Source organism: Zeus faber (assembly GCF_960531495.2).
Source record: "Zeus faber genome assembly, chromosome: 22".
Classification (NCBI taxonomy): Eukaryota; Metazoa; Chordata; class Actinopteri; order Zeiformes; family Zeidae; genus Zeus; species Zeus faber.
In genome coordinates this window covers 5,432,101-5,455,524 of record NC_137209.1, presented here as the reverse complement: position 1 = coordinate 5,455,524, position 23,424 = coordinate 5,432,101, and the positions used below count along the sequence as shown (strand labels likewise).

The following is a 23,424-nucleotide window of genomic DNA, read 5'->3' as shown; positions in this document are numbered from 1 at the left end:
TGAACCTAAAATGCAGTATAATCTTTACAGGTGAACCTAATTTGACCTTCTCTAAACTTTTGAATGCCCATGTCCAACTGTTCAATGTTTCAGTACTATTTGCACAACTGCTGTTCTCTAACAAGGAGCTGAACGGCAAAATTCACAACAGGTGTTTGATCCATGAATCGACCAATACATTTCCTGGTTCAGTTAGAATTGGTATTTAAACAAGTCCTCTTCATCATGCTGTTCACATTTTGACATCATGAGACCAAGACAACACCTAACAACTGATCAACAGTACCTCGCCATTGTGAGGCTTCAAACAGGATGTTCTCAGAGGGAAGTGGCCACTGAGCTTAGAGTGTCACAGAGTGTCATCAGCAGGTTGCAACAGAGATACAGAGACTGGAAGAGTCACAGAAAGGCATAGAAGTGGACGTCCTTTGGCCACATCCCACACTGATGAGCGCTTCATTGTGAACAGTGCCCTGCGGAACCGGATGATGATGCCACTCAACTCCAGGCACATTTAAGGGAGGAGAGAGGCACCCAAGTGTCACGTCAGACCATTCAAAACTGTTTCCATCAGCGTGGTCTGCGTGCTAGACGACCTGCAAGGATACCTGACCACATCACCAGGCACAGGCATCATCGTCTTGCACGGGTCAGGGAGCATTGACGCTGGACGAGGGACCAGTGGCCTCAGTGCTGTTCTCTGATGAAAGTCAATTCAAGCTGAACAGAAATGATGGCCGCCAACGATGTTGGAGACGTCAAGGAGAGTGCTATGCATCAGCCACTGTTGTAACCAGAGGAGCCTTTGGTGGTGGTGGTGGTGTTACAGTGTGGGCAGGTGTGTCTAGTCAATACAGAACTGTCCTACACATTGTGAATGGTACAGTGACAAGCCCATACTACCTGAATAACATCATTAATCCAGTCATTGTGCCCCTGCATGAACAACACAGGCCTCATTTCATCTTCATGGACGACAATGCTCCAGTTCATCGAGGTGGCATCATTAGGGAACAGCTGCTGGAGACTGGGGCACCTCAAATGGAGTGGCCTGCACTTTCTCCAGACCTGAATCCAATAGAAAACCTATGGGATCAGCTGAGTCGCCGTGTCGAGGCTCTTAACTCTGTACCCAAGAACCTCAATGACCTGAGGGCCGCCCTTCAAGAAGAGTGGGGTGCCAGGCCTCAGCAGACAATAAGTCGACTTGTGAACAGCATGAGACGTGGTTGTCAAGCTGTAATTGATCCTCAAGGGCACATGACAAGTTATTGAGACATTTACATTTTTTGTTGTGGTATACCCACCACTGTGGTTGGCTTTTGTTTCAATAAATTGTTTGAGATGAGGAAATCACCTTTGCACGCTTCTACTTAAATGCTCTACTTTCACGATATAATATCACTGTAGCGTGAACTTTTTACATTTTCCATAAATTTCACCCGAAAGTCAAATATCCCTAACTTTTTGTGAGTAGTGTATATATAAAATATAAATATAAATCCAGATTTTAAAAAAAAGTATTGTGACTGTTAGAAATATAGAATAGTAAAATGTTTTCCTTGCAATATAGTGTAGTTAAAGTCAGAAATCTGTGAAACTGAAGTTACACATACTTGAATAACGCACCTAGGGTTACTTTGCACCACTAACGTGCATGTGTGACAGAGTTGACTATTGATCATGAACTGTGTGTGTGTGTGTGTGTGTTTCCAATCAGTGCAGGGGACAGAATGCTGATCCAAGCAGGTTTACCTTTTCCTCTCATCCTGTATCGTTTCCCCTTATCCCTTTTCCCAGTTTGTTTGTCTCTCTGTCTATAAGTTTAGCATTGTCTGCCTGTCTATCTCTGCACTTGTACCTCTGCCTTCAAGGCAAAAAGGCAAAGCTGTGTGTGTGTGCGTATAAATAAGATAATGTTTGTATAGCTTTATGTCCATAACTCTTATTGCTCTCCATCTTCAAGTTTTATGCTCAGATCCTTTCTTTTCTTGCCTATCTGCACCATTAGGGTGTTACAACATCTCCTCCAGTTCAGTATAATGACAGTTTGGAGTCATGGTTCAGTATGTTTTCAGCATGTCAGCACTATAAAATAAAAGTGTCAACCCCTGCCCCGGGACTGGACGGCATCCCAGGCCGGGCTCTGCAGGCGTGTGCTGATAAACTGGCAGAGGTGTTCACAAGCATCTTAAACCTCTCCCTGAGTCAGTCCGCGGTCCCCACCTCCTTCAAAGCATCCACAATTGTTCCTGTCCCCAAGACGCCAGTGGCCTCCTGTTTAAAGAACTACCCCCCTGTTAATAACAATAACAATAATAATAATAATAGCATCTTTATTTATATAGCACCTTTAAAAACACAGTTTACAATATGCTTTGACGGATGAAATAAATGCAGAGTATTCAGATCATACATTTAAAAGGCAAAGGAACATTAATAAACAGGAATTCAATTCATTCAATAAATTGTAAAAGCGGATAAAGAGACAAAAAAAATGTATAAAATACAATATCATAATAAGAAACAGAAATAAAAAGAAAAAAAAAGAAAAATAAATAAAGAAGCAAGTAAAAAATTAAATAGATAAAGAAAGTTGGCAACATCAGTTAAAAGCAGATCTACAAAAATGGGTTTTGAGAAGTGATTTAAAAGAAGTCACTGACTCAGCCGCCGTATCTCCTCGGGCAGGTCATTCCAAAGTCGAGGGGCCCTGATAGAAAAGGCACGGCCACCTTTAGTTTTTAGTCTAGACTTTGGAACAGCCAGGAGGGCCCCGTCTGAGGATGTACGGCTGCGCACTGGCTAATATGGGGTCAACATATCTGTTATGTAGCTTGGAGTCACCCACCCATACGTGGTTTAAAGGAGATCAGTAAAATCTTAAAATGGATTCTGAACCGAACAGGGAGCCATCGGTGAGAAGCCAGGATTGGGGTGATGCGATGTTGTCTGCTGGAACCCGTAAGAAGCCGAGCTGCTGCATTCTGAACTAGTTGGAGGCGAGAGAGTGACCTTTGGTTGATGCCAGAAAGAAGGGATTTACAGTAGTCTAGTTGTGAGAAAACTGGGGTGTGGATTACTTTTTCCAGGTTGCTGTGTGGTTGTTTGGGTCACCAGGTCTCAGAGGAAGGTATATCTGTGCCGTCACCTGCGTAGCAATGAATTTGACATTACATTGTGTCTTTGGATAATTTGGCCAAGAGACAGCACATAGATTGAAAATAAAATTGGACCTTAAATAGAACCTTACGGTACACCACCGGTAATTTAAGCTCTAGAGGATGAGTTATTACCTATGGAGACCGGCAAAGGTTCTTTCTAAAAGGAAGTGTCACAGTGTACAGTGTCCTTGATGCCAACCTAGGTGTTAAGACGGTCAATTAAAATGACGCGATCTACAGTGCCAAAGACTGCACTTAGATCTAAAAGAATTAAGATTGCACTTTCCCCCCTGTCAGCTGCTAAATGGATATCGTTGGTTACTTTGAGTAGGGCAGTTTCTTTACTATGTAAAGCTCTAAAACCAGACTGGAATTTCTCAAAGATGTTATTATGACAAATAAAAGCCAAAAGCTGGGTTGATCTTCTTCTTCTTCTTTCAATATAATAATAATAATAATAATAATTGTGCATAGCATCTTTCCAGATCTCAAAAATACGTTATAACCACTCTTCCTCCATTTCCGTTCCTTTCTCCTACAGTCTCTCTTTAGCTCCTGGGTGGATTCATTTAGCCAGGGCTGCAATGTTTTATTTTACATTTTGTCTTTGTATGGGGCGACAGAGTCCAGGAAAGTCAGACACTTGTCATTAAAATGGGAGACGAGCTCCTCTGTGTTCAAATCAGTTAATGGCAAAGCAGCAGCACTGAAAAGCTCAGAAAACCTGCTCACTGACATAGAGTTAAAAACACGGCAGCCGACAGGATTGTTGTGAGTGATTAGAAAAGTTCGGATAAGACCACACTGAATAATGCTTTATGATCGGACACACAGATATCCTTTGTCTCAATGTTCTCAGGGCTGAGACTACTTTACAGTAATAAGTCAAGGGTGTGCCCCTTAGAATGTGTAAGTTCTCGTACTGCTTGAGTGAGGTTAAAAGACTCAAGAACCTCCCTAAAATCAGGAATAAAAGTCTGGCTGGGGCAGCCGACATGTATGTTAAAATCACCTAAAATCAGAATTTTGTCATATTTTGACATAAAATGAGATAACGACTCAAATTCTTGGTTAAATGCATTATGTGGTCTAGGCAGTCTGTAAATTATTAAAATGATCACCGGATCCTTAGATTTTAACGTAAAACCAAGATGTTCAAATGATGTAAAACTTCTATGTGTAATGGGAGTGCTTTTAAAATCCTTTCTATAGATAACAGCACCCCCACCCACCTCCTGTCTGAGAGCCTGGGTTGGTGGAGAAATCTAAAATCAGGTAAATGATGGTGGAAGGCATAACAGTCCCGTTGAGGAGAGCTGAGTGGGCAGTAGGGGATGGATGAGGTGACTGTAATAGTGGGGGGTCAAAACCAAAAAATAGTAAGGATATCACAGTGGGAACAATCCAAAATCCGTAATCCAAAATGAGGTAAAGTTGGGAAGCACTGACGTGACAATCGGAAGCCGCAAGTGACACTTCCACACTGACATCGCTCATCATGAAGTGCTTTGAGCACCGAGTCAAAACCCACATCTGCTCTTGTCTTCCTGACACCTTGGACCCTCTCCAGTTTGCATACAGATATGACCCAAACAGGGTCATATGTAAACAGGATTACGCCATCGCCTTGGCGACGCATTGCGCTCACCCACCCGGATAAAGGAAATTCATACGTCAGAATGCTTTTCATCGATTATTGCTCGGCATTCAATACCATTATTTCCCCAAAACCCATCGCCCAGCTCATCGATCTTGGACCGGAGACCTCCATCTGCAGCTGGAACTTCGGCTTCCTGACAGGCAGGCCGCAGGTGGTGCGAATCAGCAGCCACGCCTCCTCTTCGCTGTCCCTCAACATGGGCGCACCGCAGGGCTGTGTGCTCAGGCCCCTCCTGTACCAGCCCTGTTCACCTACAAGTTGTGTGTTGCCAAGCGCAGCTCAAATGTCATCATTAATGTTTGCTGATGACCATCCTGTCCTTGACCTTGTCCATCCTGGGCCTCATCGCAGACAACGATGAGATGGCCTACTGAGAGGCGGTGAAGTGCACTAACCAGCTGGTGCCACGACAACAACCCCTCTCTCCATGGCAGAAAAACAGAAGAGATGATCATTGGCTACAGGAAACAGCAAGGAGGTGGACACCTATCCATCCTCATTGGTGATGCTGTGGTTGAAAGGGTCAGCAGCTTCAAGTTCCTTGGAGTTCACATCACCGAGTTCACATCACCTTAACTGGTGTTGCTGCTGCTAACCTTATACCTAAACTTAACTCTCGCTTACCTTATACCTCAACTTAACGTATCCTTATACTACGTAACGTAAGTTTCCAGATATGCCAACCTTATACTACGTAAACTTTACCATCTCTAACCTGAGTGACCTTTCCGGGTCCGGTGAGAGCTACCACTTCCGGTTCTGGTGACGTCTTTGCGTGTACGTCGCTGCTGTTGTTGCTGCTGGTGTCGATGTTGCCGCTGCCGTTGTTGTTGTTTCTGTGGCTGTTGTTGCTGCTGTTGTTGTTTTCGGTTGCTGTTGCTGCCACTGTGGTTGGTGTCGCTTTTATTGTTGTTTTTGTTGTCTTTGTTGTTGCTTTTGTTGTTGCTGTTGTTTCAGGGGCATTCTTTTGTAATGACCGGCTGACAACTACGTTCTCTCTTTCTTTTTTGTATTTCTTCGTAAAGCGCATTGTGTTGCCCTGGTATGAAATGGGCTCCATAAATTAAGTGTGACTTGGCTTGACTTGACCTCTCCTGGACCCTACACACAAACCCCGTTAACAAGAGAGCCTGATCAGCGGCTCTAGTTCCTGGGGTGACTTAGAAAGTCTGGTATGAACGCCAGCATCCTCACAAACCTCTACTGTGCAGATGCACCACCAAGAGCTTGCTGACCGGCTGCATCACAGTCCGGTACGGAAACTGTTCTGCTCACAAGTCACTACAGAGAGAAGTGAAAGTGGCACAGCACATCACTGGCAACAGAGTCCCTGCCATTCAGGACATCATCCACCAGCGGTGCCCGTGGAAAGCACACTGTCATCACTGACCAGAGCCACCCAGCACGCAGACTGTTCTCCTTGCTACTGTCTGGTAGACAACACAGGCACATGGCTGCAGACTTAAAAACAGTTTTTGCCACCAAGCCATCATGCTTCTGAACTCATAAAAGTTGGTACCACTTCTGTGGTGTGGGGGTGGTGTGGTTTAAGCAGCCACACCTGTCTTGTGTCTCGGTAATTGGGCCCAGGATCAGGAATAGCTATTCGCCAGTGGCTTGTTAGAGTAATCAACGAGCAACAGGTCAAACCCCCATCACGTCAAACACAGGAGAGTAGCCCTTGTCGTGTCATGCTTTCCATCTGCTCCAGGCTTGTTCCACCTTGCCCACTCTCCACAATAAAACAGTTGTTTTTTTCTGTTCACCTTGTTCTGCTCACCTGCTTGTTTACACTGTTTACTGTGGATATAAAAAATTGCACTATTTCACAGACTGCTGCTATTCAACCAGGACTTATAGAAGAAAAATAATCTTTAACTGTCACACAACACACCACACTACAACACATGCACGCACACACACGCCTTGGATGGTGGCCGGTGAAATGAGGCCTCTCTCTTCTTGCTGTGAGGCAGCAGTGCAATGCACTGCGCCACCGTGCTACTATTATATTACACTTGTCACTTTTATCTACATCGATCTCACTTTAAATATGTATACTGCTCTTATATTCTATTTCTATTCTATTTATATCTTATATTTTATTCTTAATTTTATCACCATCCTTACTATATTTTTTTTATTACTGTTCAAGTTTTTTACTGCTGAGCTGACCCGACTCTCGCCCAGCATATTTTATTGTATTGTTGACCCTGTGTCAACCTCAATGACTAATCAAACTGAAACTGAACTGAACTGAAATCATTTCCATTGGCTTACACAGTTGATGTCTTACGCATTGCTAATGAACTCTGTAATGTTCACTGGGAAACTGTAATGTTTACAACTAATCGGCTAGATTAGATAGATTAGAAAGATAGAGGGAGGGAGGGAGGGGTGGTTCTACCAACTCCTCCTTCTGGTCGGTGGTCATCCTACTGGTGTTTGCACCTGCTATTTTTACATCAATACCGGGTATTTTTACACGCGTTATAAAGCCTGTCCCGGAGTGATTTATATGAAAGAAAATGAAAGACGCCTCTGATAAAACAGGCAATACACAATAACATAATCATGAGATGTGAGCTGTTGCCTCAGCAGGGAGCGAGAATAATCGGACGAAAAAGGTCTGATGTGGACTTAGTTTGGCTGCTTCCTGCTGATCTTTCAGATGACTCACTACTCTCTACAGTACTGTGTGCGTAGTGTATGTGTGGCTGTGGGGGTGGGGGGGGTGTGTTCCCGTGCACGCCCTGTGCGGATTTCTGCTGTCCTCACTGCAGCATAGTGCATGATGGTAAAAGCTGAGCCGGCACATCTGACACACTGAATCACCTGTCACACCACGAGGGCAGCACCCACACATGCACACGCATCACACACAGGGTTAAATCAAATGTGTGCATCATTACCTGCAAGACACACCCACACACCCACCCTCTCTTCTACACTTTTTCTCTCCTTCTTATCCATCCTGTCTCCCATACATTTCTTCCTCCTTATCTCATTCCTCTTTCCATCTCTACCACACCCCACATCATCCTCGTTTAATGACCATCTTCTCTCTCTCTCTCTCTCTCTCGCCGCGACCCTCTTTACTCTCGCCGGGACCCTCTTTACTCTTTCTCCCCTTCTTAATATCCCTCTCTCTGTCACTCCCTCACTTTCTCTCTCTTTGGTAAATAATGAATGAGCGGTAGAAGCAAAGAGCTGTTCTCTCCGTGTGACACACGCTCAACCATGCAGACCCCAAGCCAAACCACCTCCACATGTGTGTGAGACTTCTGCATTTGTGTATTTCTTCTGCCTATGTAGCCATCACACCTAATATGTTGATTTGTGCAAGCGTGCGTGTGTGTTTGTGTGTTTTGTGAATATTGTGTATATTGATGCTGATGTATGTGTCACATTCTAATCAATAAACCTTGATTCAGCACTTATGCATATACATCACACACACGCACACACACACACACACACACAGACACACACAAACACACACATCAATCTTCCTCAAGTAAACACTAATGCTTCATCCAGGTGCTATCATCAGTGAGTGGGTGTGTTTATGTCATGTGTGTGGGTTTGGCTAAGCAAGAGTGTATCCTTTTCCTGCCAACCCTGCTATCACATCGAGGGTGTGTGTGTGTGTGTGTGTGTGTGTGTGTGTGTGTGTGTGTGTGTGTGTGTGTGTGTGTGTGTGTGTGTGTGTGTGTGTGCACCGCCGCATGGTGGTGTGTGGATTTACCTGGATTACAGAGAAACTGCTGAGTCTGGCCAAGCCTCTCCCTATGCTCCATCAATCTGCTGTGTGTAGGTGTGTGTTGTTTGCGTGCATGCTCTGTTTTTGTGTATGCGCATAATGTAGATGTGCCCTTGTCTGCATCTCTCCGCCTTTCCTCTGAAGTCTTGCCTGTCCGTGTGTGTGTGTGTGTGTGTGTGTGTGTGTGTGTGTGGCTATGAGGCATTTGCATGCACATGCTTATCCAACTGGCGTGGTCCTGTTAAGGTCTTAATCAGGGTACATCAAACACAGGAAGATGTTTGCCTGATGTTTTAATTCATTTGAACATGTCGGATTTATGTGGATAGACAAATTGTGAAAACTTCACCACCCGAACTTGAGGAATCCATTCATTTCCACCTCATGGGGAGGAATGGTTAATTTTATTTACTTTAACAGCAATCCTTTTCATAGATTGTCTTTTGTATTTATATAGCATTTATTATATTTAACATATATAACATAGGTTATTTAAATGCTTCTTTAAAAGTATTTAGAGTTAAATCATTTTGGTTCTGATATTTTTTTCACCCCTCTTGTGAATTTTGGTTTGGCTATGTCCCTATACAGGATACTGTATGTTCCGTCCTGTTTTATTTGGGTACAGTAAGTCCATTTGGTGTGTCTAGTTGTCTTTATATTAACCCCTTGTGGCAGTTTCGTCTACCACAGGCCATCCAAGTGGCAACAGGGTTGTAGACACATCGATTTGTTGGAGAGCGAGGGGTAGAATTAGCCCAGGAGCAGATAGACATGTGTCATGACCAGGGCTCCCATCCTGAGTGTGTGTGGAGGTGGGGGCTTTACCTGTTGCTCATTGGACCAACCAACGAGCAACAGGTATACAGCCACCCTGATCCTGGGCCCCCCTCAATGCTAAACGGAGCTCTGACTAATTCAGCCACTGTTTGACTGTGAGAAAAACCACTTCTGATAAACCCCCGCTTATTCCCATAATCACACTAATTTAAACTAAATGATCACAATAACCTGATCACTATAGTAATTGAAGTCGACCAATAGAGAGAACATCTCTCGTCCTCTGATCTGAGCCAGAGCATTGGAAAATAGCCTGGCACGTCACACAGAATTCTGGAAGAACACTACAGACATCAGCAGATGTTTTACATCTTCAGTGAAAGTTAGCCGTGTTTTACACAAAAAAACAAGAGCGGTAAAATATCTGCTTACTTGGCTTCTGTCACTTACTTTGAATTATGTAAAACCCAGTGTTTATAGATATCGTCATCCGATGGGGGGCTGTGGGGACAGTGCATGAGCAGGGTTTTACACATATTGTTTAGTTTAAAGTAGTATACTGTTAAAGATAATGTGCTTATGAAAAGTTGAAGTGAGCGATCCGAGTACATGCAGACAGAGGCGCCAGACAGGTGAAAAATGAAAAATAAAAACAAAAGAAGTCAAGTCAAACAGTCTGGGATGTAACACTTCCTGACATCCATAAACCTTTATGAGAAATAATTTGAGAGACAGACAGACAGACAGACAGACAGATAGATATATATATATCGTAGATAGGTAGGTAGATAGATATTAAAAGGTCAGCCTTGAAATTATGTTTCCCGATTACCTTCCAGCAATCCTCTTTGGAGTCATGACAAAGTAAGGGGAGATGTTGTGTAGGTGACCTTCACTTGTGTGTGTGTGTGTGTGTGTGTCCTAGTTGTCTTATCTTACAGAACTATGTGAAAATCCTGATACACTTTTAAGATATACACAACAACAGGACCATGAGATTAAATATCCATCCATGAATATTATATTCATGTGTGTAAATTAAACATTGTTGAAGAACAAGTATAGGGTTGTTGTCGGATGTTGTACTTGAATTTCCCCCCAGGGATTAGGTAAGTGCTCATCTTATCTTATCCTTAAAGCCACAGTATGTCAGGCCTCCAACTCCATTCTCCAACTCTCTTGTTTACATTCTACACACTCCAGAACTTCCAGGCCCTCCCAAGACAGCCAGTTCACATCACCAAGAAGCAGTACATTCCAGGTAAGACCAAGGTGTGGTTGGTCACACACACACACACACACAGTTAAATTGTTGAATGTAGCATGAAATAGAGTTTATGAAGATGATAAAAGTCAGTTGTGAAATTAGAGGAAAGAAAAAAGAAACAGGCTTTATTCGTCACGCAACACACCACACTACAACACATGCTTGCACACACACACACACATGCTTTTGATGGTGGCTGGTGAAATGGATCCTCTGCATTTGACCCATCCTGGCTTGTCCTTCCTCCGGGAGCAGTGGGCAGCATACGTGGACGCGCCCGGGGACCAGGTGATAAGTGTCCATCGCTGGTCAGACGATGATGGGTGCATGTTTTTGGGGGTGGTCCTTACTGACGTGAGGTGGAGGAAACCCCATGTGAGCACGGGGAGAACATGCAAACTCCACACAGAAAGGCTCCTATTTGGGAGATAATCTGCCCGGCGCACGGTGCCAACAGCGCCCCAGGCGGGAATCAAACCCAGGACCTTCTTGCTGTGAGGCAGCAGTGCAATGCACTCCACCGTGCCAGAATGCATGTACTGTAGGTCAACCTTATTGTGTGTGTGTGTGTGTGTGTGTGTGTGTGTGTGTGTGTGTGTGTGTGTGTGTGTGTGTGTGTGTGTGTGTGTGTGTGTGTGTGTGTATCTTTATGTGTGTAGTTTGTAGGGATGGGCATTTAAATTTATTTTAGTGGTTGACGACTAACAAGAATTTCAGTTGACTAGCCGTGACGTCATCACTCCCCGCCCCCCCAACATATAGACCATTAACTGCATGTAACTATGAGGGATACAACGGTACACGGAATGTTATTGAACCGTTCGGTAAGCCCCATACGGTTCAATACGCACACATAAAACCGCGGGCAATTCTAATTGATAGGCAACGCCTCACCCTATGTTTTGGGGCGCGGTAGCCGACGTTGTTAATAGCATTTAATAGTAAATGTTGTTAATAATCCATCCAATGAGTAATTTCTGTGTTACTTTGTTTTCAGGTTGGGTTAAATAACGGCACCCTTTGCTCCATCACACCGCCATCATTATTTCATTTAAAAACACTTTCTTCTAGGTTTACTTACAGGTAGTTTCTGTTTCTCTGCTCCCCCCACGTAGCTGTCCACTGCCCTTATAACATGATGCGTGTGCTACACTTATTAGAGTCTGGGCGGAAAAATCATGTTTAAAAAAAAAAAAAAAAACACAATAAAAGAAAAGAGAAGAGTTGACGTCGCTGTCCGAGTTGACTAATCGATAAGTCGATTAATCATGCCCATCCCTAATAGTTTGCCACTGTTTGTTTGATTCCTTATTGACATGTAAATGATAGTGTTTTAACATGTTGACAAGAATGGGTTCTGTGATGTTTAGAATCTTTTTTCTGTAATTAAAGTAACAAAAATAGTTTATTCTCAATTAAATGGCATCTCTTTATATAATTGGTTGACTAATACAACTGTTGTACCGAGAACAGCCTTACCAGTCTGCAATAGTCACTTCACAACTCCTGTGTGATAGCACAATGGTGGATGCATTGCGGGTATTGACCAAAATATTAAGTTCCATCTGCTCTTCCACATCAGGACATCTGACCCCTGACCTTGCTTTTTTACTGCGTGTGCCTCACATTCAAGGCACATAAACCTCACCAGCGGCAAAATGCTACACACTGCATTGAGGCATTCATTTCCGATGGCAGACGGCTCAAAAATGATAGTGTTGCAATGCCCCAATGTCAAAGTTCAAATCATTTCAACTTTAACCCAGTTGATGTTATCCTTTTGCAAAACTTTGGTTAAGAAGGGTTCAGCAAGCAGCAACGCTCAAAGTGCTCCTAACTCTTTAAGAATTGAGGAATAGGTTGTATATATCGACGATAATCAGTGTCAAAATAAACAGTGTCTAAAGGAAAATTCTGGTATTTTTTACCTAAAGCTTTTTTTTGGGGATCCCAATGTTGGTTTTCCTTTAATGAGTTTCAATAATCATCAACAGCACATATTACTTACACATTACTACAACAAAGACACTATTCTGCTCGTTCCAATGTTTTCTTATAATGCCCACATGAGCTGACATTCACCATCAGTCTATCAATGTTTTCAGTCGTCTATCAATCTGTTATCATTAAATCCCTCCATTCACCCTCAGTCGATCATATTTCCATTTGATTCGCTGTCAACCTGTAATCTATCATCCAAAAATGTGTGCATCCATCTATCAATCCATTCCTCATAATTCCATTTATTCAGCCTTCCATTTATTCATTGATCCATCTATATATCCATCCTTCTTCATCCCACAGTTTTTGGCATTTACATGACCTGGCATTTATGTTGCCCGGTCATGCTGTCAGTTACCAGGTGGATGTCCAACTCTCTCTCTCTCTCTCTCTCTCTCTCTCTCTGTCTCTATGAGTGATTCATAGGTGCTAGCATCAGCACCCTACTCCCTCTCAGATATCCAAATCCCTGCGTCATCAAATCCTCCTCCTGTCTGATGTTTTTCTCTTCCTTTACATCCTTCATTTGACCCTATCTTCCTCTCCCTTTGTTGTTTGACTTTCGCTTAGTCCTGTGAGTGGCGGCCGATGAGTGTGTGTGTGTGTGTGTGTGTGTGTATGTGTATGGGGGGGCGGTGCATGCATCTATACGTACATGCATTAATTTGGTTACGATATATGGAGCAGTGCTTTTGTCAAAGTGACGTGCGGTGTCAGCCGCTCAGCACTGCAGGTACCTGAGTCTGACCCTCTCTGACTGTACTCTGATTTGTGCTTCTTGACTTGAAGGATGTGTTGGCACTTGTCAACCCAGGCTTTGTTAAAGTGTTCCCATCATATATAACAGTCCATAGCACAACCTCGCTGAATGTTTTATTCTTGGGAAACTTGCTGCTCTGCTGCAGCCTCTCACTGTGCTTAAATGCCGTCCAATGGGGCAAAGTAAAAAATAATGTTAAATCTCATTTTCGAAAACGGGAAGACCCAGAATGGTCTCATTAATTGTATCCAGTTTTACAGGGTTTTATTGACTCTTTTGCACTTTTGCAAATTGCAAAGGCTCTTTTGACTCCATCCACTCCTCGGTAAGAGGCCAGAAACAGGAAGTTATGGCACAACCTACTGTAGCCATCATTACGCTTTGGATGTACTGCAGCAATTGCAAAGAGTACTTTTTAACTAAATGTGATATTATGTCTTGTTTTTCACCAATTCATGTTTTTTAAAACATGTTCAAAACTACACTAAGAGACAAGGGACTATAATGCAAGATTTTACAGACTGGGTTGAAAAATAGTGACGCTTTCCTTTAGCTTGACTTAGTGAGATACCATAAGAGATACCATTAAGTCAGACATAATCTTTCTCTGTTTCTTTTTGCCAGATACACACATGGAATATCAGAAGTAAAGCATATTTATGTAGACAAGTGTTTTGTCAATTGACAATATCAGGTGTAAATGTCCTAACGTTGTCCAATTAGGTTCTGACACAAAGACCTCAGGTCTAGTTTTATCTCAAATGCTGAATGACATTTCCCCTCACTTGCCTGGGGCAGTAGAAGTGTCGTAACAGGGCAAAATACGTTCTGCCTTCAATGTTAGTCTTTATGTAGTTAAACCCATATCAAAAAGGATTATAGCTCAAGGATCATCAGTATTGCAGACGTATTAAAAGCTTATGTGTCACCCCATAAACCACTGGACAAAAATAATATGAGCGCTACAGTAACTATGTTTAAAAATACATGTAATTTGAAGACTGAAATGTTTTGCCCCTCAGAGCTTTGTGTTTGGTCCCCGTAGGGAAGGATGCAGAGGTGGTGACCGTTCATCCTCGTGCCATGTTTGTCTCTAAGGAAGGCTGGAGCTTTCTAGCTGCAGGTAAAGTAGGTCAATGTAAGGCCTTAAAGCACAGCAAGAAAAATAATTCATCATCTTTTTAAATTGAGCAGATTCTGACTCAGAATCCAAAATGAAGGTTTAATTGTTGTTCTCGTTGAAGCATTACTATATTATTATTATTATTATTGTATATGTTTCATTATAATTACTATGCCTCCGTCTGATATTATTGTTATTGCATATCTGCAAAGATGATAGAAATACAAGTTGAATTCTACGTACAGGTACTCCTCACTTAACGACCGAGTTGTATTCCTACAAGCAGGTCGTTAAGCGAATTGGTCGATAAGCAAGGACCCGAGACTGAGACTGAGAATGGTGACGCGCGATGAGATGCTTGACGCTGAGACGCCGCGCACGCCGCGGTATCGTACGCAGCGCACAATACAGACTGGCCCGAGAGCTGGTCGTAAGTCCAAACAGTCGTTAATGAGGTAGGTCGTGAAGTGAGGAATACCTGCATATTGATGGTTTTGAAGTATACTTCATTGATGGGACCTGTTTCTACATGAATGTGATATAATACGTGACATGAGGACTACCTTGAAGAGAAGAATAGTCCATTTCAACTATCACATGTTCACAACTTTCAGAGTTTGTCTTAAATTTGCTTGGGGACAAAAACCCTCACTTAGGCCAGGCTGGCAGATGGCGGCGATGAGGTCGGCACAAGGCCGAGTGGGGCACTAGTGCCGGTTGTGTGGGCGGCAGCCTCCCTCTGAGGGTAGAGCTAGGGTGAGGCTGTCAGAGCGGGAGGGCTCAGGGCTGGAGGGGTGTTTGGGTAGATGCGAGGTGTACAACGGCGAGTGTCTGCCATCCCCGGCTGTGGGCTTTGTTGTGGGGGGCTTACATAACCATGCTGATATCCAAGGGTTAGAGCAGGGAAAGCAGGAGGATGAGAGGGAGAAATCCACATGCACACTGGGACCTGGTACACCCCAGAGAGATTCAAAGGTGCACACACACACACACATACACACACACACACCCACCCACTCATTCACTCTATTAACACACAAACCAATGCACACCCAAAAAGACACCCACAAATTTACAAGCCAGCACACATTACAAACACACACACACACTTACAGCCAAAGGGTGCCATAGAAACAGCGCCTACTGGCATGTCCTCACACTGCTCCACCCAGAAGTCCTCTGATGTCCTTCCCAAATGGGAGCAACTGCTCTCTGTGTGTGTGTGTGTGTGTGTGTGTGTGTGTGTGTGTGTGTGTGTGTGTGTGTGTGTGTGTGTGTGTGTGTGTGTGTGTGTGTGTGTGTGTGTGTGTGTGTGTGTGTGTGTGTGTGTGTGTGTGTGTGTGTGCAGTGCTTAATTTGTAAAATCAGGAGGTGCCGGAACACAGAGAGGTTGTCGACGCGGCACAGGATGCACGGGGCTGTTTTTTGAGCACCTTAACCCTAACCCTTTTTTGTTCAATTAGCAAACGTTAATAAAAAAAAATAAAGCTGCCCCCTCCCTGTCCACAAGTTGAATAATCTTTTTTTTTTTCTTTTTTTTTTCTCAGTCAGTGTGCATTACAATAACAGGATAAAACAGATAGAAGCTTACAAAACAACAGGGATAACATCAATGAGGAATTATAAATAAGGGGAACATAAATATTATTTATTTATGTTCGTACGTACATCTGGACATGGATGATTCACTTATTTTTATGTGAGTAAATCATCCACGTCCGGACACGGACGCGAACACAGCTCTCTGTGCACCCAGATGGCAGAGAGCAACACGGTGGAATGAAGCACAACTCGTGGACTCGTTAAGATTATTTTCTGCGCGTAACTCATGAAGAGGGTCATCTGGGGAGAGAGTCGTTGAGAGCAGCCAAAAGGACAGTGGCAGACCTCTCACCCTCTTGTCAATTCAGCCAGTGTCTATTTCCAATATGTTTAGTTCCATTCTTTCATAATAATGTATGACTCTACCACAAGGTTATGAAAATAAAGCGTTCAATTGCTGTCAGTCCCAATTTGCACACTTATGAGGACATTCCGATGAAGGCATAGACATGTTCACACACAAATTCACTCAAACATTTATATAGCTAAATTGTTAAACACGATCAGTGTAATGCTGTAAAACAACCATACTGGTCAGCTTTGTCCTGTTATTTCATCTCGACTAGCTCATTACCTCAAATTGTGTTCTAACTGAGCATTGAGCTTTACACCACTTGATGCATTTTAATATCCCAGAGTTCAGTTTTCAGTATCTTAACAAATGGGGCAGCTACTCAGCCAGCACTTCCTGGAAACCCTCGTTAACCAACCACAGACCTCAGGGAGCCTTACAGACTCTCAATGGGCCTGTTTTAATACGACTCTGGCGCTATTATTCACAAGTGTCAGTCTTCCGTGAGGCCTCACCCAAGGCTTTTTCCTGCATTGTAGCCAGTTAGCATTAGTTATGTATGAAGGTGCGGCATAGTGACCTCAATATGCGCAGCTTGAAGCACCAAAAGTGCAAGTACAAGCAGTAATATATTCTGTAAAAATCCACATTAATTACAAAAATAGTTTATTATTTGTTGTTGTTTTTGAGGTTCACTGTCTCAGCAATAAGCTTTCCAGTAGTTCACTTGGAAGTGACTTAAATACTGCAGGACCTACTGTACAGCATTTAAGGCAGAGTAGTTCACTTCCAAGTGAATGTATGTGACATTTCTAGTGGGGCTTTCCCAATATGAATACAGTTATGAATGCCCAAATACTGACAGACAGACAGACATTTATGCAAGAAATGATCAAACTATTCAGGCTGTGTTGTCGGAGGTCAGTAGTTTATTATTATTATTAATTTGGTAACTTTCAGCTGCAGGTGTTCACAAGTATTTACATGGATTTGTTATTGCTTGTGTATTAGTAGTGTATTGTTTTGAAGTTGCTCTCTCATTTTACAAAGTCCATAAGTTCTTTATGGCGGCTAATTTACTATTAATATAAAGTACATACTTGCAAATTCATGACAAATTGAACTTAAAATGACTTTACTGGTCATTTCTATTATGATGTCCTGCATTTTCTTGATGGATGACTCTTCCTTCTGTTTTTCTTGATAGTGTTTCAAGGTCGTAAGTGTGTTGGTACACCTATACATATTGTCTACTGTCTGTTGTCAACCTACAGACTCGTTGAGTATTTCTGTAAGTTATTTCTGCTTGGATCAATACAAGGATTCTTGGTGCCGTTTTTGTCACAAAGATGATCTCTCAACCCATTGAGAATGCACACACACACACACACACACACACGCTGGCACAGACATTCGCTCACTTTCACAATCTGACACACACACACACTATAATTGACAGACACACAGAATAGACAGACTTGCACGTGCAAAATGTTTATCACAAGTCCATTTTAATCTCTTGATTTTTCTCTGTCGCACATGTGAACAGCTACTGTCATATTGCATACTCTCTCATCCTCTCAAACCCATGCACACACACTCCTAGGCTTAGGTCAGCAGTATGATTCTGAATCTGCCAGCTACGCTGAGGGGGGAAAGTGATCCTAGTCATTAAACATTGATGGGTGGATATTTTTAGTCTCTCTCTCTCTCATCATGACCAAACCTTGCCAACCGTGCACCCACCCCTCTATTTCTCAGCCTCTCCTCTCTCCATCTACTACCTTTAACCCAGCTTCCCACTGTCTACTGTTGGAGAATTCTCACTGCGTGGTGGGTGAGGTTAACCTGCCTCGCTATCAGGCCCAAAACCGAGAGTATTCAAGATACTTATTCTGCAGAATAAAGAGAAAGATACAGATGCACTTCTAAAGCGTGATGCTGTTCAGTCTAGTTTTACATTCTAAAAAGCCAGCTTATTTACAGAGAAAAGGTTGTGCCTACTCTGAGAGTAGCCATGCTGTTGCCTTCAGTAACAGCTGAAAACATGTTTAACAAAGAAAAACATCAAACACTATCATAATAATAAAGCATACATTGAGTGTTTACACAAATGGTCCCTTTACGAGCTAGAAAACACAGATAACAACTAAAACAGCTGTGCCAGTTGTGTGCAGGAATGTAAGATCTCCTGATAAAGAGGAGTCAGGAGTAGTCACCAACCAAAACATATGCCCCTTAGCATTTAGACATCACTTGGTTGTAAAGCAATATCATTCATGAGCATTGATCATCTGCATTTTCTCTCACACTGCCCACCCTCTACATACCACTCTACACCTGCCAAACAGGACCAAGATGAACCACAGGCAAAAGTAGAGGGGTCCTGGAATGGCTGCCTGTTTGAATGCGCACACACACACACACACACACAAAGAAAGCGATGTCATGCCCTTCCTGCCCTCATCTGCCCACCTCCACTGTGCCATCCCTCCCCTCCCCTTCCTTCATCATTCTCTCTCTTCCCACATTACCAGAATACCTGCACAACACGCTGCTTGATTCTGACTCGCCCTAAATCTTTGCATTTTCCCCTCCTGTCCCCTTTCAGAGTGTTCTCCGCCTGCCTTTGAGTATAAGGGACAAACAGGGTTGAAGACCTGTGTGTGTGTGTGTGTGTGTGTGTGTGTGTGTGTGTGTGTGAACAGAGAGATAGAAAGAGGGAGAGTTTGAGGCTTCTGTCCAGCTGACAAGAGAGCTGCGCATCCATCAGTGTCTTAACACATCTCCCCAAATGGCCGTCACCTTTCACACTAAATACGTGCTTTCATCTGACACTTTCGCTTGGTGTGCGTGTTTGTGTGTGTGTGTGTGTGTTCGTAGCTCATTCTGGTTGTCGCTGCCTATGTGTATGTCTGTCTTTCTGTCATCCCGTCTCCCTCTATCAATGGACGCCAGTTTGATTTGTGTATATGTGCGGCCTGGCTGAGATTAAAGGAGAGGTTTAGCAAGTCTATATTTTGTCTGTTTTTCCCCTCTGTCTGTCAGCCTTTCTTCCCTGTACCCTGCGCTTATCTCTCTGCTTACTGTTTGCCAGCGCCTCTGGCAGGTCTTAGAGGATTTGGTTGCCAAAAGCCTTTTTTAGGGCGAAACATTTCTGTAAGCTTCATGTGATTTCTATCAGCCATCTCCGAGTCATGGTCACAGGTTCAGAGAAGGTTTAACTAAAATGACCTTGTTTCAAGTTTTATAATCCCTTTTGTACAGTGATATATCTTTATTTAATGCTCCAATTTCATTTGAATGCTCCAAAGTAAGATAATAAGTACACTTTCAAATCTCATTTGCTTTGGACCGAGCTGCGCTTAAATCATCAGTTTTACGTTGTGCTTTGATTGTCTTAATTTCGAACTGATGGTTCCGGGTCGATGTGTTTGTTCACCTGGGTGCTGGTTCCTGATTAGAGCCCGGTTAGAGCAGCACAATGAGATCAATGACTGAGAGCGCTAGAGAAAGAATACAGAGAGCTCCTTCGCAGTCAGTGATTAGAATGAGAGGCATTGGGAGAATCTTTATAATTTATTATGTGGGATATGGCTATTACATTGGGAGATGGATGCTGAGGATGGAGCTGCCAGGCAAGAGGAAAAGAGGAAGGCCAAAGAGAAGGTTCATGGATTTGGTGAGGGAGGACATGCAGAAGGTATTGGAGGCTGATGATCCGCTGTGGCGACCCCTAACGAGAGTAGCCCAAAGAAGAAGGATGTGGGATAGGGCTCTAATGAGCATAAGGTTGTATGTATTGCTATTGTGTCACTGTAATTACATAAAAATCGATTTTGTGTGTAGTTTCTATTCTTTACACTTGATCTTTACCGTACATTTTTGAATTTCGTGTACCTGATGCTGGATAACTGAAATTATTTTATCCCCCAAATCACATAAATCATATTGCCCTATATATATATATATATATATATATATATATATATGATGTTTCTTCACCATGAACTGAAAGTCTTGGTCCCGATCATCCCCTTGTGTAGCTGTGGTGCCTTTTGTCGGTTTCGGAATTGTCGTTCTGATGGTTCTCTCTCCGTGGTTCTCTGGCCGTCGTTCGCTCCTTGCCCGCCACTTCTCACTCCCCAAGTGAGTCCAGCCTTCCCTGTTTAAAAAAGGACTGGTTAGTGATTGGGGATTATTTGCAGCTGCCTCACCTCCAGGTCTGAGTCAGCTGCCGATCATAGTACCGTTTGCTGAGAACTAGCCATACCTTTAGCCTGTTCTTGAATGGGCGCTGTCCGTGGTCCTGCACCCTAGCCTCCGTGGAGCCTCTTTGTGACCCATGGGCTCCACAACATTATATGTATAGATATATGTGACCCACCGCATACCTTAGGGTCATTTGGTGTCATTTGATTTTTCCGCATCATTTGAAAGTGAAAATCAAGCAAATATTTTTAAAGCTATGACTTGTTAAAGACATGGTTGTGGCAAACTGTGATTCTGAGATAATCACCTTCAAAGTTTTCCCCCCACACTTGGCTTCATTCAGCCAGCTCCCAGAATGCAAATGACACCCTGCTGAATGGGCTAATCTCTGCTTTGTTCTTGTGTTTTGAGGGAATGTTGAACAGGGTCATCGACACACAACATCTTTCGTTTTTAAAAAAACTTTTATTCAACAGTAAGAATATACATGTTTTATAAAAGTGGAATTATTTAGGAGTTTTAAAGGGCGGACAACACAACAAAATGAGTCTATCATAATATGAGTCTCTGAAAATCATCTTTGGTGCGTCATTTTATATATAAATGAGCGGATGCCCCAACCCTACCCCAGCTACACTCTGAGAGCCTGGTTGGGGCCTCCCTTCATTTTCTTTTCGTTTGCAGGTAAACTTGAGAATCTTGTGCATTAACTACTTGTTCATAATCTGCCAATCACCAACCTCAACGGACTTCATTATGTCATCAACTTCTTCCGTTGTAACAACAACGGGTGTATTGTCTCCTCCTGTGGTTCTTGAAAATATTCAGTTTCATCGTCACATTCAGGTTGACATCTGCTGTTTGAAATTTTCTCCAAGTCCAGGATAATATCAGATTCAGCTTAGCTGTTGCTCTCAGCGTCGCTGTTGGAGAACTGATTGTCATCGCGGACAATTAAGTCCAGTGCGCGCTGCTAACACTGACTTGAATCTATCGCATTTGTCAGATTAAGGTCCGAGATATGATTTAGATCTTCCTCCACCCGCTTCCCGTAATCCATAACAACACGGAGATGAAAGTTTTCACAAGCAAGTGAAACCCAAGGAACAACGCTCATCTTGTTTATGGAAGTGACGTCAGCATTTCTTCTTTGATGGTACACGTTAGTACACGCCCCCTCCACAATGACGTCTCCGTGTGTGTGTAAAAGTAGTACGATTTAAAGGTTGAACTGTATCAAAACGGTTTCACATTGTGACTTCACATCACATGGAATATGGAGGAATGATCTTCACCTGGACTGTTGCTTTAAAGGAAACCATCGATCGGCGCTGTTCAGCGTCTCTGTAAGTGAACTGCGTTTCCCCATATAATCTAACAGGAATATTTAACTCCACGGTTTAACATTTTTCTACTGTTTATAAATCAAACTGGGCTTTGAAAATACGTTGAGAGATTAAAAAAAAACAAAGGAACACGAATCTGGAAAGATCTCATTTCCCTTCAAGAAAGGTTTTTTCAACTTATTTGTCTGCTCCTGGCGATTTTAGAAATGCGTAAGATAGCGGGTTTTGCTGCGGTGGGTCACATATGTATTAAATGTGTATTTGTATCGATATATGTGTGTGTGTGTGTGTGTGTGTGTGTGTGTGTGTGTGTGTGTTTATGTTTCAGACTTCTGCCAGGTAGAACTGCGTCTCCTGGCCCATCTGTCCTCTGAACCTGAACTCTTGCGCGTATTCGCTGATCCCGGGGCCGACATCTTCACCAGGCTGGCCTCTCAATGGTGAGTCACACGCCAAGACATCCGGTATATACAGCAGTGTGTGTATGTGTGTGAATGTGTGTTTATATACTGTGTATATATATATATATATATATATATATATATATATATATGAAGTATATAATCTACTTTGCCTCTCCTTCTCTAGACACCCAGCTATATCACTTCAAACGCTAGTGGCAGCCTTGTTGCCTTGACTACCCAATCAACTGCTTCTCTTACTATCTCACTTCTTATCGGTCCGTTTTATGCTGACAGGACACCCCCGGGCTGGTCACCCTGGTGATTACATTGCTGCTCTCTTGAAGCAAGTGTGCCTGTTTTTTTCTGTGTGCATCCGTGTGGGTATGCTGCTGCTTTTGGGTGTCTGTACCTGTGTCGCCCTATGCCTGTGTGTGTCTTGTGAGTGTTTTTGTTCATCTGTGTGTGTGTGTCTATTAGAACCAGCCGTCATCGTAGCCCGCAGACATATTTCCGGTAAGCCCCTTACAGGACTCCAGATCAGCCCTCCATCTAACAGGTTTGTCCCTTTGGCTGAGAGGGTAGAACAGCTCCATGTTAACAAAGGCTTAGGCTGGTGGTGAGGGGACTCGTCTAGCTCCTAACCACCTTCTTCCCGACGCCTTTCCAGCTTCCCCCCTAACTGCACACCACTGTGATCTGAGAGTAAAATACAGTTTAGGAGCACGTCAGTTAACGGTGGCTCCCGTCTAAATTAAAATCGAAATTGGGTGTTGGTGTGATTGCTAGAATTAATCTGCAGGAGCGAGTATACCTTTGCTACAGTGAACTGTTATTTGACCAGCAACTGAAGTGCATTTATAAGGGGTGTAACTTCCAGACTTTTCAGTGATCTGTAAATTATATTTTGACATCATTATTATAATTATTATTGCTGTCACAGCATCTGAAGGTAGCGGAACGGGTCCGTAGTGGTTTTCAAAACTCACTCCAAAAGCAACTTGTTGAAACATTGACAAAAACACTTCCATAATTCCTATGAAACTCAAAAGA

At 43.1% G+C, this 23,424-nt stretch overlaps 1 protein-coding gene across 1 annotated transcript in view; it reads left to right on the top strand.

The window, feature by feature from the left end:
• poln (polymerase (DNA directed) nu) overlaps positions 1-23,424 on the top strand; it is a gene marked incomplete at both ends in the record, with an annotated part of 76,157 nt that overhangs the window by 34,261 nt on the left and 18,472 nt on the right. Inside the window, 3 exons of the mRNA XM_080023139.1 lie at positions 10,571-10,628; positions 14,441-14,518; positions 22,299-22,410. Coding sequence (XP_079879265.1) covers positions 10,571-10,628; positions 14,441-14,518; positions 22,299-22,410 — 248 coding nt within the window. The remainder of the gene's footprint in view (positions 1-10,570; positions 10,629-14,440; positions 14,519-22,298; positions 22,411-23,424) is intronic.